The sequence below is a fragment of the Triticum aestivum genome, chromosome 2B, assembly GCF_018294505.1.
Source record: "Triticum aestivum cultivar Chinese Spring chromosome 2B, IWGSC CS RefSeq v2.1, whole genome shotgun sequence".
NCBI classification, from domain to species: domain Eukaryota; kingdom Viridiplantae; phylum Streptophyta; class Magnoliopsida; order Poales; family Poaceae; genus Triticum; species Triticum aestivum.
In genome coordinates, this window is record NC_057798.1 from 46,570,216 (window position 1) to 46,590,425 (window position 20,210).

A 20,210-nucleotide genomic window follows, 5' to 3' on the forward strand; every position below is an offset into this window, starting at 1 on the left:
TGAACACACAAAAGTCTGGAGTTCAAATAAGTTCAAAAAAATGAAATACCTTTGTAATAGATGAGTTTTCCTCCAAAATCATGATACTTGGAAAGAGATTATCGGTTTTGTATACAAAGTGCATCCAGTTTTCGCCATAACCCTCTCAACTTTTTAGAAAATGCTATGTGGGTGAAATGATGATACCATGCCAACTTTCAACCTTTTCAGAGTTCATTTGTAGTGCTTTTCAATTTCAGGGTCATTTAGCTCAAAAAATCAGTAAATGCATGAAAAATACCAAATGAAGTCAGGAAGGGTTGAAAAATAATGATGTGGCTTTGAATGGTTCATTTTTAACACACTAAAAGTCTGGAGTTCAAATAAGTTGAAAAAAAATGAAATACATTTGTAACAGATGTGTTTTCGTCCGAAAAGCTGATACTTAAAAAGAGATTGTCCATTTTGTACATGAAGTGCATCCAGCTTTTGCCGTAACCCTCTCGACTTTTTAGCACATGCTACGTGGGTAAAATGATGAAACCATTCCAACTTTCAACCATTTCAGAGTTCATTTTAAGTGATTTTTTGTTTCAAGGTCATTTAGCTCAAAGAATGAACTGATAGCAAAAAGAATGGAGTAGAAAACTTTTATGAAACTCTAATAGCAAAAATAATGAACTAAAAATAATTAATTGAAATATTCTGTTATGATCAACTAAAACCCTATAATATTCTTCAATAGCAAAAAGAATCAACTAAAAAGCTTTTATAAAACTCTAATATCAAAAGGAATCAACTAAAAGGATTTTATAAACCTCTAGTATTTTTGAAACTAACCTTTTATTAAATTTATGCAACTAAAATTATCAAAATATTTTTTGTTCAAAATATTAATAGCAAAAAGAATTTTCGTGAAGAATTTTTTTGTTAGAAACTTTAATAGCAAAATAAAATAAAAAAAATTGATTTTGATTAAAATAGACATTGAAAATAACCTAAAAATTACAAAATTGAATATAATGATAAAACACAGTAATATTAAATAGCAGGAAAAAGAATCACTCAGAAATCTATTTTCGTAGTAAAGTTATTCGCAAACTAGTGATTCACAGAAATTTAAAAAAATTCAAATTTAAACTATTCAAATTTGAAAACTAATGGAACTAACAGAAAGTTTATAATTTTTGTGGCCGAAAAGCAAAAAGAATCACTAAAAAACTATAAGCATTTAGTAAGTACAAACAAAAGAAAATAAATAAAGCATCAAAGAAAACAAAAATATTAAAAATATTAAAAAAACGCCGCCTACTGGGCCACCACGGCCTGAATATGACTAGAACCCATCGGGCCAGGATTCAGGCCCGCAGCAGGCCTAGTAGGCCGACAGGCAGAGGAGTGTGACATTAGTCCCGTAAGACTGCAGTTGAAAGGAGCTCGAGAGGGTCAGCGCAACAACACTTATAAACAACTCTCGAGCCCTCTCAGCTAGCGAGGTGGGACTAAACTTTTCGCCCCGTGTAGCACCAATCTTTAGTCTCGGTTGGTGGCATCAGCCGGGACCAATACCCACCTTTGGTTCCGGTTGGTGGAACCAACCGGGACCAATGCTACTCTTTGGTCCCGGTTCGTGCCACCAACCGGGACCAAAGGTCTCTGCTTCCCGCCCTTTGGGCTGATAAAAATAGACCTTTGGTCCCAGTTGGTGGAACGAGCCGGGACTAAAGGTGGGTATTGGTTCCGGTTCGTGCCACAAACCGGGACTAAAGATGTGGCTATATAAGAGCATCTCCAATAGATGGTCCAAATTTTGACGGTCTAAAACCAGAGATGTAAAATTTGGACCGCCAAAAAGTGCGTTTTGGAGTTCCAAAAAAGGCCAACTCCAACAGATGGTCCATATTCTAGAAGGCCAACTAAAAGGACAACTCCAACATATAGAGAAAGCACCTACACCTTGGAATCAAAACAAGGATCCGAGAGGTGCTTCCGGAAGTCTCGGCAGATTATGCTTGATGAGTACCTGAGCCGCAATCCCACTTGGCTTGTCAAACATATGCACCTTGAATTCCTTTGATATGACGATCATTATAACACAATAATGGGAAAGCACTTCAGAAAATGTAGTAGGAGTTTTGGTGCTCTCACTCAGTGAGAGCCGAGTGGCTTTTTGTATTTTATAAGCCCAATGCTACCAAAAAATGCAAGAGCTGCAAGTGCTGGAGCTTAGCAATGCACAGTCATGATGCTGCCACTATACCTTGAAAGAGAAACTTCAACTTTTCCATAGTGTGCCAACATTTAGGGTAAACCAAACCATAATGAAGGCTATACTGAGATAAAATATGTGGATTTTATTGGAAATATGTTGTGTAAATAGCTATTGTTTTTATTGTTAGGATGGGCAAGCCCGCCATCAAAAGAAGCACATCACCACACTAACAATATTTTTGACACTATAGATCCTAGTATAGTAGTGGCTCTGGTGCGACGGGAGGTGGTCCTGTGTTGTTGGCAGTCACTTCTTTTAACTCTGCGCCGCAGACGCCGAGAGGCATGGAGCTTGCCGCGGATCTTAGAGTCAATTCCACGTTACCTGCATGTCTCGAAAGATCCCCTCGGGTTCACCGACAGGAGTTGTCCTCCCCTTCTACACTGCAGGCTGTGGTTGCATCGCAGCCGTCGTCGCATTGTCGGCCTGCATCGTCGCAGTCCGCTGCCCTCCTGTCGGAGCAAGTCACCGGCGGCTCGGCGGGGCGCCCGGACTCTTCTGCAGTACATCTACAACCAGCTGCTAAGGTGGCATCGCAGCCGCTGTCGTCGACGCGGACGGCACCTTCTAAGCCGGTTGTTCCCGAACCGGTGCAGGCTGCCGATGGTACAGCGCATGCGGGGTGCCGGCATCCTGTGGCTACGGTTGAGGCCAATTGGCATGTAGCTCATGTGGAGATACCCATGCATGCACGTACTGGAGAAGTGGAGCTACCCTTGCATGCATGTAGTGAACCTGGACGTGAAGGGCTACCCCAAGTGTGCAGCCGTGCATAGCTGCACCCGCGGCTGCCCTTCGGCCTCTATCCGCGCCGGACGAGTCCGCGGCCGCTCCTCAGTCTCAGGCGGAGCCGGACGTGTCTGCCTCATCCATGCATGCTCCTCCAGTCAGTCCATCTTCGAAAGTGCCGCCGTGTGTTACGGCGCCGAGACTGCCGGGGAGGTGGTTGCTACTACACCCACATCCCCCCTCTAGCGGCGGTGCTTGCGCAACACCCTTCACCAAGAATGACACCTACACGCCGAAGTGGCCGTCATGCGGTGGCCCACAATGGAAGGATGGACACTAACGAGGACTCTTTGGTCAAGGCTATACGGCGTAAAGCGGCGCGGAACCTCGACAACCAAGGTACTTCATCATCACTCAAATCATTTTTATCTTTTTCTAATACATCCATCATTTCCAAGTTGAGTATGATATTTCTGTTTCGACAAATGCTTTGAAACATTTGGAATATGACCGATTGAAGGTTACTCCACGAGTTTCTAGCAAATCTTTTATCTCACATCTAGATGAGGAGGAGTTGCATGCCACATCAGATGGTCAGCTACTCGCTCATGTAGTAGGGGAGATTTCGAACGTGGGCTTGGAGGAACCCGGGCTTAGCTCATTGCTTGAGCTTACAGCTTCCGGTCATAAATCCAAGTCGGACCGTTCGAAAAAATGTCGTAAATCCTCTAAGAGGGCGAAATTTTCTAAATCTCCTATTGTTTCCTCATGAATGGCATGTTCTTTAATAGCAGAAGTCTTGGTGACTTGGCTACACATCTATTCATTGCGGAATGTAATAGGGAACACAATTAGACTTTTTGGCTTTATCTGAAACGGGGAGACGTGATTTCTCAGTAAGTCTTCTTAACTATCTTTCTGGCGGGATAGACTATACTTGGATTTCTCGGCCACCTCGAGGTCATTCTGGGGGCATTTTACTTCACGTAAACAGGGGAACTATGGATGTGTTGGCTAGTTCGGATGGTGAGTTCCACATTAAACTCCATATCCGGAACAAAGCCGACAACTTCACATGGACCCTCGTCGCTGTGTATGGAGCAGCCGAGGATGAGTTCAAGGCTGATTTTCTCCGTGAATTGGTTAATCTGGCAAAGGAGAATCCCTACCCCATTCTTATCGGTGGGGATTTTAATTTGCTACTATTTCCAAATGAGAAAAGTCGAGGTAGGTTTGATAATCATTGGCCTTTCCTTTTCAACGCTGTCATAGACAGTCTAGATTTGTGAGAGGTTTCCATGATTGGAAGACAGTTCACTTGGGCGAACAGTCTTCCAGAACCGACATATGAGAAACTAGATCGCGTATTAATGGATACCGACTGGGAATCCAGATTCCCTATGGTTTCTGTACGCGCTCTACCTCGTATAGATGCTATCTCAGACCACGCACCCATCCTTTTAACTACTGGATTGCCACGACCGCAACACAGACACAAGTTCAAGTTTGAACTGGGTTGGTTGCATCGGGATGGATTCCTTGACATGGTCAAGAAGGTGTGGGATAAACCGGTTGTCGGGCTTACCCCGATACACAAATGGAACAACAAAATTCATGCATTACGTAAGTTCCTTAGTGGTTGGGCTAGGCACACTGTGGGTATCCTCAAAAAGGAGAAGCTTCGCCTTTCGTCTATCATTGATGAATTAGAAGCCTTGGCAGAGGTTAGGCATCTATCTGAGCATGAAATCGAGATCAAGAGTCATTCGAATGCATAGATAGCTAGCATGTTGCGTGAGGAGGAACTCAAATGGTACCAACATAGTAACTCTCAATTTATCCTGAAAGGTGATTCGAATACTAGATTTTTCCATGGAGTTGCCAATGGCAGACATCGGAAGAAAATTATTCATTCCCTACAACAGGATGAGGGCATGATTGAGGGACATGAGCAACTTAAATCTTATATCACTAATTATTATAAAAATTTATTCGGAGCCCTAGAGGAAGGTAACTTCTCAATGGACGAGTCCCGAGCGGATGACATCCCCCAGGTCTCTGATGAGGAAAACGACCTTCTAACAGCCCCATACTCCGAGGAGGAAGTTAGAAAGATGGTTTTCCTAATGGAACACAACAAAGCCCTGGGTCCAGATGGTTTTCACGCTGAGTTCTACCAGAACTTCTGGGAAGTCATCAAGTCGGATCTCCTACTTTTGTTTAGCGACCTACATGCTGGCCATCTGGAATTGTTTCGCTTAAACTTCGGTGAGATTATTTTATTACCTAAGGTTAATGAGGCTGAAAGGATACAACAATATAGACCTATTTGCCTCCTTAATGTTAGTTTTAAAATATTCACGAAGGTTGCGACTATTAGGCTAAATTCGGTTGCTGAACATGTGATTCATCCTTCACAGACTGCTTTTATGCTAGGAAGAAACATCCTAGATGGAGTTGTTATCCTTCATGAAACAGTCCATGAATTACATCGGAAAAAGTTGAATGGGGTGGTACTCAAAATAGACTTTGAAAAAACGTATGACAAAGTCAAATGGCCATTTCTTCAACAGACTCTCAGAATGAAAGGATTTTCTACAGAGTGGTGCGCTATGGTCCATAGCTTCGTTTTTGGAGGTAGGGTCGCCATTAAGGTCAATGATGACGTTGGACACTATTTTCAAACAAAGAAGGGATTCGACAAGGTGACTCGGTATCGCCCATGCTATTCAATATAGTGGCGGATATGCTAGCGGTCATGATTGAGCGTGCCAAGGTTGATGGCCAAATTGATGGAGTAGTAAGTCATCTAGTTGATGGTGGTCTCTCTATACTTCAATATTCCAATGATACGATTCTCTTCATGGATCATGACCTCGAGAAAGCGAGAAATCTGAAATTAATTTTATCAGCATTCGAGCAACTCTCAGGTCTGAAGATCAACTTTCATAAAAGTGAATTGTTTTGTTTTGGCGAGGCTCAAGACGACTGAACTGTTCGGATGTGGGTTGGGCCAGTTTCCGATCATATATTTGGGGATACCGATACATTATTGGAGACTCACAAATGCTGAATGGAAACATGTCGAGGAGAGGCTGCAAAAAAGACTTAGCAGTTGGAAAGGTAAATTGTTGTCTCTAGGTGGAAGATTGGTCCTCATAAACTCAGTACTAAGTAATATGGTACTATATATGATTTCCTTCTTCCAGTTGCCAAAAGGAGTTTTACATAGATTGGATTATTTCCGATCAAGATTCTTTTGTCAAGGAGATAGCGAGCGAAAGAAGTATCGACTGGCTAAATGGAGTGTGGTTTGTCGTCCCAAAGACCAAGGCGGGTTGGGCATTCATGACCTTGAGGTTAAGAATAGGGCCCTCCTCGGCAAATGGTTGTTTAAATTACTGACCGAAAATGGTGTATGGCAAACCCTCCCGAGGAGGAAATACGTGGGTTCCAAGGCGGTATCCCAAGTATACTGAAAGCCTGGGGATTCTCACTTTTGGGCGGGTCTAATGGCTACGAAGAAATATTTCTTCTCCTATGGATCCTTCTCGATTAAGGACGGCTCTGAAATTATATTCTGGGAGGACAAGTGGCTAGGAAATGCCACACTCCGGGAACAATATCCGGCACTATACAACATTGTGCGTCAGAAGGGTGATACTATTGCCACTGTAATGGAATCATTTCCGCCAAATGTGACGTTCAGAAGAGATTTACTTGGACCTAGACTCTAATCGTGGTACATCCTGCTTCAACGGTTGTCCACGGTGCAATTATCACATGGGTCTGATGTATTTCGATGGAACCTACATGAGAATGGAAAATTCTCAGTGGAGTCTATGTATAGAGCGTTAATTCAGTCTGATGTGCCAGTTGATAATAATAAGAAGATCTGGAAAATGAAGATACCTCTTAAGAATAAGATATTTGCATGGTATCTTCGTCGCGGAGTCATTCTTACTAAAGATAACCTTATCAAGAGGAATTCGCATGGAAGTCCGTGATGTGTTTTTTTTCATCATGATGAGACAATAAAACATTTATTCTTCCAATGCAAATTGGCTCGGTCTATATGGTCAGTCATCCAGATAGCTTCTGGCTTGTATCCTCCTTTAGTGTTGCCAATGTATTTGGCAACTGGTTACATGGGATTGATCACAGGTTTAGAACTCTTCTTAGGGTGGGAGCGCTAGCCGTTATTTGGTCGCTTTGGCTATGTAGAAATGATAAGATTTTTAACGATAAAAGTACTCCTCTAATGCAGGTTATCTACAGATGTACCGGGACTCTTCTTTTATGGTCCTTTCTACAACGCGTGGAGAATCGAGACCTATTTACGGAGGTGTGTACACGATTGGAGGATACGGCGAGGGATACTTTTATCCAACATGGATGGAAACATGATCATAGGATTGGCCCACCTCCACTTTAGGCGTTATACAGACTCTATCTTTGTATTCCGCCTATCTATTTTTCATTCTTGCAGAGGACTTTGTGTGGCTGTGTGCATCTTAGTTATGCAGAGGCTGGGTGTAATGCTTAAACCTTTTAAGTAATAAAGCGCCCCTTTTCGAATCCTCAAATTCGAAAAGGAAAAAAAGATATGGTCAAATTTCAGTTTTTTAAAAAAAAATTGGTTAAATTTGGTCAAACTACTTATTCAAGAAGTATTAATGTTACTACATAATTATTCAAGAATATTAGTGTTACTAAATAATTATTTCAATTTTTTGAATTTTGGTCAAACTATGGTCAAACTATGGTAAAACTTATTCAAGAAATATTAGCATTACTAAATAATTACTGTTTTTTTAGAATAATAGTTTCAAACTCAAATGGTGAAATATGTGACTTCATGCTCAAGCTAAACTCCTGAGGGTTAATAGGATTGACATCTTACTATTGTCAGGAAAACAACAAGTGCAGACTCGGAAACGAAGGAGAATAGAACCCAAAAGTTAAGCGTGCTCGGGCTGGAGTAGTGAGAGGGATGGGTGACCGGTCGGGAAGTTAGATGATTTGGAATGAGTGATCCACACTTGAGCAGTTAAGAGAGGTGATTAGAGACTAAATCATCAAATAATTCAGAAAAATTAAAAATCGAAAAAAAAATCAAATTTTTTTTCCAAAATTTTCCATAAAAATTCAGAAAAAAACCTTTAGTACCAGTTGGTAACACCAACCGGTACTAAAGGTCCCCCATACTAGGGCGCGAGCTCACGCCACGTGGTGGCACTTTAGCGCCGGTTCGTGCCGAACCGGTACTAAAGGGGGGGGCCTTTAGTGCCCACACTTTAGTGTCGGTTCCATAACCGGCACTAAAGGCCCTTACAAACCGGTTTTAAAGCTCCGTTTTCTACTAGTGACTAGGGATCAAACCCTAACAAAACTAACTTGATTACATGGTAAATCTCATCCAACCCATCACCGTCTAGCAAGCCTACGATGCAAATACTCACGCACGGCGGTGAGTGTCATGAAATTGATGATGGAGGATGGTTGATGATGACGACGGCGAGGATTCCCCTCTCTGGAGCCCCGAACGAACTCCAGATCAGCCCTCCCGAGAGAGTTTAGGGCTTGGCGGCGGCTCCGTATCGTAAAAGGCAATGAATCTTTTTCTCTCATTTTTTTCTCCCCGAATGTGAATATATGGAGTTGAAGTTGAGGTCAGTGGAGCACCAGGGTGCCCATGAGGCAGGGGGGCACGCTCTAGAGAGGGGGCCGCGCCCCCACCCTCGTGGAAATGGTGTGGGCCCCCAGGCCTTGATTCTTTCGCCAGTATTTTTTATTAAATCCAAAAATAACTTCTGTTGAGTTTCAGGTCATTCCGAGAACTTTTATTTCTGCACAAAAATAACACCATGGCAGTTCTGCTGAAAACAGCGTTAGTCCGGGTTAGTTCCATTCAAATCATGCAAGTTAGAGTCGAAAACAAAGGCAAAAGTGTTTGGAAAACTAGATACGATGGAGACGTATCAATGGGTCAATCTGTCAAGAGGCGGGGTACATGTAGATCCACAGTACGGAATGACAACAGTGGATCTGAACAATCTTGGGTACACAGACGAACCATTCGTCCTAGCCAATGATGTGGCGCAGGTTTTGTTTGTGAAGGACATATCTACCAATCCGAGAAAAAGAAAAGATAAGGAAGCGAATACATCATACGATGAGCCAAAGCGCCACATAGTTCTTTCAGGAAAAAGACACATCGTGGTAGTGGAGGGCAAGACAGACATGTCTTAAGATTATGAAAAGTTTCATTAAATTCCTCCCTTCAAAGTCAAGATTGACCCAAGCACCCTGTTAAACGATGAAGATTATCCATGGTTACAACGCAATAAGCAAAGGACACAAGCAAAAAAAAAGTGAAGACTTTATCTCCATGTCTATTATGATGATGTCTTTGATCTAGAATATCACTGCACTTACATGTCAAGAAATGAAATACCTTTGTAACAGATGAGTTTTCGTCCGAAACCCTGATACTTCGAAAGAGATTGTCCATTTTGTACACGAAGTGCATCCAATTTTTGCCGTAACCCTCTCAACTTTTTAGAACATGCTATGTGGGTGAAAATGATGATACCATGCCAACTTTCAACCTTTTCATGGTTCATTTGTAATGCTTTAAAATTTCAGGGTCATTGAGCTTTAAAAAAATCAGTAAATGCATGAAAAATACCAAATGAAGTCTGAAATGGTTGAAAATTCATGACGTGGCTTTGAATGGTTCATTTTGAACACACAAAATTCTGGAGTTCAAATAAGTTCAAAAAAATGAAATACCTTTGTAATAGATGAGTTTTCGTCCAAAATCTTGATACTTGGAAAGAGATTGTCCGTTTTGTATGCAAAGTGCATCCAGTTTTTGCCGTAACCCTCTCAACTTTTTAGAAAATGCTATGTGGGTGAAATGATGATACCATGCCAACTTTCAACCTTTTCAGAGTTCACTTGTAGTGCTTTTCAATTTCAGGGTCATTTAGCTTAAAAAATCAGTAAATGCATGAAAAATACCAAATGAAGTCAGGAAGGGTTGAAAAATGATGATGTGGCTTTGAATGGTTCATTTTTAACACACTAAAAGTCTGGAGTTCAAATAAGTTCAAAAAAATGAAATACATTTGTAACAGATGTGTTTTCGTCCGAAAAGCTGATACCTAAAAAGAGATTGTCCGTTTTGTACATGAAGTGCATCCAGCTTTTGTCGTAACCCTCTCGACTTTTTAGCACATGCTACGTGGGTGAAATGATGAAACCATTCCAACTTTCAACCATTTCAGAGTTCATTTTAAGTGATTTTTTGTTTCAAGGTCATTTAGCTCAAAGAATGAACTAATAGAAAAAAGAATGAAGTAGAAAACTTTTATGAAACTCTAATAGCAAAAATAATGAACTAAAAATAATTAATTGAAATATTCTGTTATGATCAACTAAAACCCTATAATATTGTTCAATAGCAAAAAGAATCAACTAAAAAGCTTTTATAAAACTCTAATATCAAAAGGAATCAACTAAAAGGATTTTATAAACCTCTAGTATTTTTGAAACTAACCTTTTATTAAATTTATGCAACTAAAATTATCAAAGTATTTTTTGTTCAAAATATTAATAGCAAAAGAATTTTCGTAAAGAACTTTTTTGTTAGAAACTTTAATAGCAAAATAAAATAACAAAATTTGATTTTGATTAAAATAGACATTAAAAATAACCTAAAAATTACCAAATTGAATATAATGATAAAACACAGTAATATTAAATAGCAGGAAAAAGAATCACTCAGAAATCTATTTTCGTAGTAAAGTTATTCGCAAACTAGTGATTCACAGAAATTTAAAAAAAAATCAAATTTAAACTATTCAAATTTGAAAACCAATGGAACTAACAGAAAGTTTATAATTTTTGTGGCCGAAAAGCAAAAAGAATCACTAAAAAACTATAAGCATTTAGTAAGTACAAACAAAAGAAAATAAATAAAGCATCAAAGAAAACAAAAATATTAAAAATATTTAAAAAAACGCCGCCTACTGGGCCACCACGGCCTGAATATGATTAGAACCCATCGGGCCAGGATTCAGGCCCGCAGCAGGCCTAGTAGGCCGACAGGCAGAGGAGTGTGACATTAGTCCCGTAAGCCTGCAGTTGAAAGGAGCTCGAGAGGGTCAGCGCAACAACACTTATAAACAACTCTCGAGCCCTCTCAGCTAGCGAGGTGGGACTAAACTTTTCACCCCGGGTAGCACCAACCTTTAGTCCCGGTTGGTGGCATTAGCCGGGACCAATACCCACCTTTGGTTCCGGTTGGTGGAACCAACCGGGACCAATGCTACTCTTTGGTCCCGGTTCGTGCCACCAACCGGGACCAAAGGTCTCTGCTTCCCGCCCTTTGGGCTGATAAAAATAGACCTTTGGTCCCAGTTGGTGGAACGAGCCGGGACTAAAGGTGGGTATTGGTTCCGGTTCGTGCCACAAACCGGGACTAAAGATGTGGCTATATAAGAGCATCTCCAATAGATGGTCCAAATTTTGACGGTCTAAAATCAGAGATGTAAAATTTGAACCGCCAAAAAGTGCATTTTGGAGTTCCAAAAAAGGCCAACTCTAACAGATGGTCCATATTCTAGAAGGCCAACTAAAAGGACAACTCCAACATATATAGAAAGCACCTAGACCTTGGAATCAAAACAAGGATCCGAGAGGTGCTTCCTGAAGTCTCGGCAGATTATGCTTGATGAGTACCTGAGCCGCAATCCCACTTGGCTTGTCAAACATATGCACCTTGAATTCCTTTGATATGACGATCATTATAACACAATAATGGGAAAGCACTTCAGAAAATGTAGTAGCAGTTTTGGTGCTCTCACTCAGTGAGAGCCGAGTGGCTTTTTGTATTTTATAAGCCCAATGCTACCAAAAAATGCAAGAGCTGCAAGTGCTGGAGCTTAGCAATGCACAGTCATGATGCTGCCACTATACCTTGAAAGAGAAACTTCAACTTTTCTATAGTGTGCCAACATTTAGGGTAAACCAAACCATAATGAAGGCTATACTGAGATAAAATATGTGGATTTTATTGGAAATATGTTGTGTAAATAGCTATTGTTTTTATTGTTAGGATGGGCAAGCCCGCCATCAAAAGAAACACATCACCACACTAACAATATTTTTGACACTATAGATCCTAGTATAGTAGTGGCTGCTGGATGGCACAGATCATTCCATTATTCAGTGCATACTGAATTAATCATCTTGGTCACATTTCCAGTAGCATTTAGAAGTCCCTCCTGGCTGCATTTGAAAAAGGTCAAATCTTTCATGATATGCTTAAGGCAATATTTAAATTGGAAGGTTATGCTGGAATCAAATCAAATCACATACATGTTGGACCAAGGTAGCACCCAAGATGCCACTACAGGACGATGCGTAGAACATACAGATGTTCAGACAATTTTAATTTTATGTGTAACCAATTGAAGATCCAAGTCAGATCACTGGCATTTACTTGGTTACATATGCCAATCTCTCCCCAAATGGTGTGAACACAAAGAGAGAACGCATCCTTGCTATGAAGCATTTGAAAATAGCAAATTGAGGATATAGAAAGCACTGTCTTGCTCCTACTACTAAACGTGACATGGTATGCATAAGAAGAAACGGATGCTTGTGCTATGGAAGATTCAGAAGTACCACTAAATATATAGAAAAAATAAAACATGAAAGGGCAAGTCGTACTGCACAACTCTATTGTATACTGGAACTTAATTTATATTTGTCATTACTGTGGTTTTGGGAGAGGTAGTGATGCGTGATGGCAAAGGGCCTGAAGCACAGGGGCACGTTGATCTTGGCCTTGAAGATGATGACGTGACTGCATTTTCTCATGGTGTAATAATATGTCTTACAACACAATGAAGTTTCTCATAAAAATATACACGATGAAGTGCAAGCAGGCTCTGACCATGATTCTGGCAGCATCGGAGGAGGACCATCAAAACTTTGAGGCACACCGCACACGGGGCCATCATCAACGCCTGGACGGCCATGACCTTGCATGCCGACTGGGAGCTGATCCCTCTCCCTCTCCATCTACCCCTTCCTGGCCTCCATTATCATGGCGTCCAAAAGCATCCCAATTTACACCAATTCAGAGCAACTGAACAATTAAGAGCAAGAAGCGTCAAGTGGTCAAGACCAACACCACCTGAACACGACCGAAATACTTCCGGAAGAAGAGAAAATTGGGGGCAAAAAATCGTAGGTGGGTTTGGATTTCGGCGCACCGTTAGAGAAGACTCGTCCACCCCCGTGAGTAAGTCGATATGCACGAAGCAGAGTGCCCGCGTCTTCTTGGCCGGAGGAACCATGCTGGTCAGCATCTCCTCCTTCCCCTCCTAGAGTCCTCGATCATCCTTCTCTGCCACCTCCCCCATCTGCACAAATCCTAACCTATACGAATCAAGAGGAGGCACCTATTTGTTCACAAATCCGTGACGAAGCACCAATCATACCTCTAGCGCGACATGAACGGATATGGACCAAGATCTTGCTGACCACATGGGGAATTAACTGGTTCGAGGGTGGCTCAACTCCCTTCAACAACTCGCCCCAACCGTTCTCACCTTTTAGATAGCCTCTCCATACCTCTCTTGCAGTGATGACAGCGGCGGTCAGTTTGGGAGATGAGGGGTAGGGACGTAGGGTTCAGGGAGGAGATGGGAGGGGAGAGGACGGGTGCATATCTGTACCGTTCTTTGGGGATCGGGTGTTAACTCGCACCAGCAAAAGAGGGGCCTCCGATTTTGTGCCAGGAATAGCGGCCCACACCACCAGAGCAAGAAGTACATCGGACGTCCAAGAATGATCGGGATGAGCAATTTGACGGCCAAAATCAGTGATGGCCTGAGAGAGCTTCTAGAGTGCACATTTATAATGTTTCTACTAAATAACCAGCCAAACCACGCCGCTAGCTCCAACTCTTTTGCTTTGGCAATTAAATGAGCGGGAGGCGCACCGCACCTGCAGAAAGGGATCTACAGAGACAATTAATTACGTGCGCTCTGACTTATCAAGGATCTACTGGAGTACTCCCTCTGTTCGGAATTATTTGTCGTAGAAATAGATGTATCTAGACATTTTTTAGTTCTAGATACATCCATTTTTACGACAAGTAATTCGGAAGGAAGGGAGTAGATGATAAAGGGCATGTACTTATGCTGCATGCATGCATATCCATGTGCATGCCGCGTGGAACAACCTACATAACGTACGTACGAGAATGACGCGATCGAGCACCAGCCAATGCAAAGTGGATCACCAACCGAATAGCAGATGACGACGACGTTGATCAAATCGTTGATCGATGCGTGCAGTGGACTCTGGAATCAACCGAGTTTTAATTCGCCATCTGAAATTTCGGCGCGCCAAACGCAAATTGGTCTGTCTCTAATTGCGTTGATCATCGATGACCGATCAATGCGGATGCCTATATAAGCCAGCCATGCGTGGCCTGTTCCATCCATCGATCCATCCATCCATCCAGGGACGTAGCTGCTTTGTATGCATTGGGGTCAATTGACACCAATGAAATTAGTAAAGCCTTCACTAATATAGTACTAATCACTATTTATTTAAAGAAGATGACCCCACTGTCATAGACATGACCCCATCAAACTTTTTTTCTAGCTTCGTCCCTGCATCCATCCATCGCTATTTACTTCCCACAGGCAAGTAGTGGAGTTCGATTCAGGGGTTCAGCCATGGCAGCTCCGAGAGCACTCGTCCTCGGCGTCCTGCTGCTGATCGCCGTCTCCGACACCGAGGCGGCGTCCGTCGTCGTCGGCATGGCCAAGTGCGCCGACTGCACCAGGAAGAACATGAAGGCCGAGGAAGCCTTCAAGGGTAAGCGCTGATGTGCTACTCCATTGTGTGGCATTGCTGGGTTGACGCTTATCACCATTGTTCTGCCATGAACGTACCCCAGGTCTTCAGGTGGCGATCAAGTGCAAGAGCGTCCACGGCGACTACGAGAGCAAGGCGGTGGGTGCCCTCGACCGCACCGGCGCCTTCAGCGTGCCCCTGGCCGCCGACCTCCACGGCGCCGACTGCGTCGCTCAGCTCCACAGCGCTGCCTCCAACACACCGTGCCTCGGCCAGGAGCCATCCAAGATCGCGCCGGTGTCCGAGGGCACCACCTTCGGCGTCGTCGCGGGGGCCAATACCAACGCGTTGGCATCGCCGGAGTGCGCGTCGGCGACCCTGCTCGGGCCGATCAAGAAGCACATCATGGAGCACTTCCACCACAAGAAGCCCGTGCCGCCCAAACCGGAGCCCAAGCCCTAGCCTCACCCTGACTACGGCCCCGTGCCCAAGCCCGAGCCAAAGCCGCAGCCCCACCCGGACTACCACCCCGTCCCTCCCACGCCCACCTACGGTGGCGGCGGCGGCGGTGGATACCACGGACACCACTGAGTCCGGTCTACCACCGCCGTCCTGCCCAACGATGAAATCTCATGAGCGGGTTGGTGATCAGTAAGTGGTTGACGTTGCTATTTATGATCCGTTCGCATGCGTGGGTGTATTGTTTGGTGTTCTGCCATTCGCTGCCTCGTTTTAGTATCTGCACTGAAGAGTTGAGAGTTCAGAATAACAGTTATGAGGAACACATGGATCAGTTTGTATTTTGCTTTATTAAGATTTGAAATTTTGGTGTGTGTTTTGTATAAGAAGTTATTGTGGATCAAGTAATTTAATCATGTCCATTTGAGCCAATGGAATTACTGCAGATGTTGCCTTTTTTTGCTTGATCTTGTTCTACTGTGTGCTGCGTGCGTTTAGTCCATTCGCTGCGGCTTGCTTTTACCTTTATTTTCTTTTAAGTTTTTGGTTCACGCAATAACTGTGTGGCAGGTTTTTTAATGGAAAAATGGCAAAAGTGCTACTTCGACCGGCTCTTTACGGGGTTTCAACGGGCTCTCCCAACAAACTAAACTTGCCCCTCATCTGATTTTCAGGAAGGTGGGCCCCCTCTCCCCCTTGGTCCAACCCGTAAAACATTCGTAATGGTCCGTTGATGTTGCATCGCTTGAAAAAAGGTTTTGCCATTGTGTAGTCGTGTGAGACCATCATTTACTTTCAGCCGGTTTTCAGATCTGTGGACTCAAACTCAGTGGGTGTTTGGTTTAGAAGTCCTAGGACTTTTTCTAGTCCTAGGGACTAATCAAAAAAGACTTTTCGGTAGAGTCTTTTTTTAGTTCCTGTAGAAAAAGTCCCTCCCGTTTGGTTCCTAGGGACTTTTTAGGGACTTTTTCTAGTCTCTGGGACCAAAAAGTCCCACCCAAACACCCCCTCAAGTGGACTTCAGGCAGGTGTGCAAATGGATCTGTCATGGACAACTCATGACATTCATGTCAAAAACAAAATCGCAGCTACCAAGGATCACGCATTCATACTGCCGCTTCTGCTTTGACTTCTTTCAGCCTAAGCAGGAGGGGAACTGGGCCATGGCCCGGTCCAGCTCAAGTGCATAAGGGGGCATATTTGGCTCGGACCGCTGAAGACTAAACAATCAGTACCACTTAGGCAGGAGAGAACCTGCTTAGTCAAGTACATGGATTTACACAGGTAAAGTTCTAGCAATGCTTTAGAGAAGATAACGAGGTAGTTCATGTAATAGTTTTTTTTGGCGAAAAGGATCCAGATCTACTCCCTCCGTTCCTAAATATAAACCCTTTTAGAGTTTTCAATATGGACTACGTGCAGAGCAAAATGAGTGAATTTACCCTTAAAATATGTCTATATACATCCGTATGTAGTGTATATTGAAATCTCTAAAAATACCTATATTTAGGAACGAAGGGAGTATTATAAAGGTTCACCAGAAGTGCAATTACAAAGCACCACAAACATAATAAAAATTACATCAAGGTCCATTAACCATCGAACGACCACTGACCACCAGAACGATCCGATGACGTGTCGTTGTCGTCGCTCCCATAACGAAGCCGGCTTGGTCTTGTCGATGACAGCTAGGAAGTTTTGGTGCACATGCCCCCAAAGACCAGTGCCCCGGAGTTGCAATCGTCATTGTAGATCCCTTGAATCGACCTGAAGAACCTAACATCAAATATCATCATTGTGTACGCATGCCGATAAATCCTATCCTTGCTGACCCGAGGAGCATACGAGAATCTATGCCGGAGGTTTGTCGATCCGTCCCAATGGACAAACTTGAGGAGAATCGATGCCCGAAAGACCGGCTCGAATATGTAGCATCGCCCCTATGAGGACTTAAACCCCAACCTATCTATTAGCCAGAGCCGAGCCACGAGGTTTGCCCTCCTTGCATCCGGTCGTCTACGAGGTGGAAGAGAGGCGGAGCACTTTTTGTCCTCTAGCAGGCTGATCTGCCAAAGACTCATCCCTCTAGGAAGGTGAATTCGAAGCCATCGTCATCACCAACACTCTGATCATCATTGGGACCAATGCATATTCTGACTTATGAACTATTACATCCGATCCTTTGTTGAGTATAATGTCTGATGTTGACTACTGCTTGCAGTTGATACTTAGAAGTTTTATTGGATTCATATGTTCAGGTTGTTATTCATACTTCCATCTCCACTTATTATGATCCATATGATGTGTTGTGAGTAGCATCCCATTACATTCTTGAGGACATGGGATAAACCGCTTGTTACTATTAATCTTGTGAATTTAAATATAGTTCAATATTTTGATATTAGGTTGTGATGTAATTCTGTAGTGGTGATGTGCGATCATCGACTGCATATCACTTGATCAACATAAGCCTAGAGGAGAGTATTTTTTGATTAGTTTATCTATGGTAGATTGTTGGAGTGACCGAATTACCAAATCCTAAGTTTATGAATTAGTACGAGGGGCTGTTGGAACCCCAAAGTTTATTGTTATGGTTAGATGCTATCTTAATTATTCTCAATGAATCTTGATGAAAGTGAGAACAACACATTACTATAGGTTCCACCGCACAACAAATTATCAAAGCAATGAATGTTAACTCAATAAACAAGATGAAAGTAACTTGATGAAACTACCATGTGTCCTCGAGAGTGATTTGATCCATATAACTAATAGAACTCTTGTTCTTTTTTGCGGGGATATACAACTATCAACTGCAGAACAAAATATGTACGATTGCAACCGGTTTTATTATATTGAAAGATTGAGAAGTTTTGATGTTATCATGCCACCTAGCTCTAGTGCTCAAATGCTTCTAGCTCTGATTGGTTGTAAGATTGCTTTCAAATTAAGCTTCTAAGCAGCCAATCCACGGCGCTAGCTCCAATTCTTGTTGCTTTTGCCATATAAATGCACGGGAGGTGCACCGCACGCAGAAAGGGATCATCAGATAATTAGTTAACAATACGTACGCTCTGACTACTTTTATGTAGGCTCTAGATGCATGATAAAGGGTACGTACGTACTTACACTGCATGCATCCATGCATGGCCATGTGCGGCTTGCAAAACCTATATGAAGGAGAACGACGTGATCGACCACCGGCCAAAAGTCGATCACCGACCAGTTTAGCAATTTTGATCTCGATCACCAACTGAGTAATGACGAGGTGGAACAAATCGATGATCGATGCGTGCAGAATCAATCGAGTTTTCAATTCGCCATCTGAAATTTCGGCGAATTAGCCGGTCTCTCGTTGTCAGGCATCATTGTGCCGGGCTGCCGGCCACCCTTGGACAGCATGCAGCCAGATCATCCATCGAGCTGTGTCGATCTCAATGCGGAGGCCTATATAAACCACACTGCCACTCAGCCGACCCATCATCCATCCATTAACTCAGACATGGCAGTTTCGAGAGCGCTCGTCCTCGGCGTCCTGCTGGCGATCGCCGTCGCCAATGCCGAGGCAGCGTCCGTCGTGGTCGGCCAGGTCAAGTGCGCCGACTGCACCAGGAAGAACTTGAAGGCCGAGGAAGCCTTCAAGGGTAAGCGCTAGCTAGCTACAGTGTAAATGCATGAATGCATGATGGTGCTCTGCTCACTATTGTTCTGCCATGAATGCACAACAGATCTTCAGGTGGCGATCAAGTGCAAGAACGTCCACCGCGACTACGAGAGCAAGGCAGTGGGTGCCCTGGACCGCACCGGCGCCTTCAGCGTGCCCCTGGCCGCCGACCTCCATGGCGCCAACTGCGTCGCGCAGCTCCACAGCGCTGCCTCCAACGCGCCGTGCTCCGGCCAGGAGCCATCCAAGATCGTGCCGGTGTCCGAGGGCACCACCTTCGGCGTCATGGCCGGCGCCAACACTGCCACGCTGTCCGCGGCGTCGCCTGAGTGCGCGTCCATGACCCTGTGCGGGCTGATCAAGAAGCACATCATCGAGCACTTCCACCACAAGAAGCCCGTGCTGCCCAAGCCGGAGCCCAAGCCCCAGCCCCACCCGGACTACGGCCCCGTGCCCAAACCCGAGCCCAAGCCGCAGCCCCAGCCGGACTACCACCCCGTCCCTCCCACGCCCACCTATGGCGGCGGCGGCGGCGGTGGATACCACGGCCACCACTGAGTCTGGTCTGCCACTGTCCGGCTAAGCACCAAAATCTCATCACCGGTTACATGATGAGTGTCAGTGAGTGATCGACGTTACTATTTATCATCAGTTGCTTGCGTAGCCGCGTGGGTATTCTTTGGTGGTCTTCTGCCATTCGCTACCACGTTTTAGTATCTGCACTGCATAGTCGAGAGTTCAGAATAACATTTGTGAGGAACTTGTGTATAAGAAATTACTGTGAATCAAGTAATGTAATCAAGTCCATTTGAGCCAACGCAAAGTTCCTTCCTAGCTCGGCCTCCACGGCCCCTCTTATCTACACCATTCGTTTTGTGTCGCGATTTGTGCAGGAAAGCACCGTCACAAGCATGCACTTGTTTGATGCAGTGTCATTTGCAGGCATTGTCCCATCCGTTGCAGCCAAACAATAATCAAAAGCAAGGTAGGCCTGTATGCTAGTCTCCTCGTGGCTCAGTCTCAGTGGGTGTTCAAAGCTGGTCAAGAATTCACAGGCTCACATGCAACAGTTGCTCTCATGCAGCAGCTTTGCACTGTACATAACACTGTTTACTCTCGTGAACTTTTACCGATGAACATGCAACACATGCAGGCCGAAATGTGATAGGAGAGAGAAGAGAATGGGTACATGAAGCAATCTTTGTCCAACCGGGAGAAAGA

At 43.8% G+C, this 20,210-nt stretch overlaps 2 protein-coding genes across 2 annotated transcripts; both read left to right on the plus strand.

The window, feature by feature from the left end:
- Positions 1 to 14,521: 14,521 nt before the first annotated feature.
- Positions 14,522 to 15,923, plus strand: LOC123040308 (proline-rich protein 2-like). Its single transcript, XM_044463193.1, has 2 exons — positions 14,522 to 14,887; positions 14,970 to 15,923. Exons 1-2 carry the CDS (start codon positions 14,746 to 14,748, stop codon positions 15,326 to 15,328), a joined length of 501 nt encoding a protein of 166 aa, XP_044319128.1. The 5' UTR covers positions 14,522 to 14,745; the 3' UTR covers positions 15,329 to 15,923.
- A 2,888-nt stretch (positions 15,924 to 18,811) lies between these two features.
- On the plus strand, positions 18,812 to 19,806 carry LOC123040309 (proline-rich protein 4-like). Its single transcript, XM_044463194.1, has 2 exons — positions 18,812 to 18,969; positions 19,054 to 19,806. Exons 1-2 carry the CDS (start codon positions 18,828 to 18,830, stop codon positions 19,545 to 19,547), a joined length of 636 nt encoding a protein of 211 aa, XP_044319129.1. The 5' UTR covers positions 18,812 to 18,827; the 3' UTR covers positions 19,548 to 19,806.
- Positions 19,807 to 20,210: the final 404 nt, after the last annotated feature.

Bases quoted from the DNA above. Each gene is read 5' to 3' on its own strand.
- LOC123040308 (XM_044463193.1), top strand. From the start codon at position 14,746: ATGGCAGCTCCGAGAGCACTCGTCCTCGGCGTCCTGCTGCTGATCGCC. The intron at 14,888-14,969 runs GTAAGCGCTGAT...AACGTACCCCAG, and splicing joins GGCCGAGGAAGCCTTCAAGG to GTCTTCAGGTGGCGATCAAG.
- LOC123040309 (XM_044463194.1), top strand. From the start codon at position 18,828: ATGGCAGTTTCGAGAGCGCTCGTCCTCGGCGTCCTGCTGGCGATCGCC. The intron at 18,970-19,053 runs GTAAGCGCTAGC...AATGCACAACAG, and splicing joins GGCCGAGGAAGCCTTCAAGG to ATCTTCAGGTGGCGATCAAG.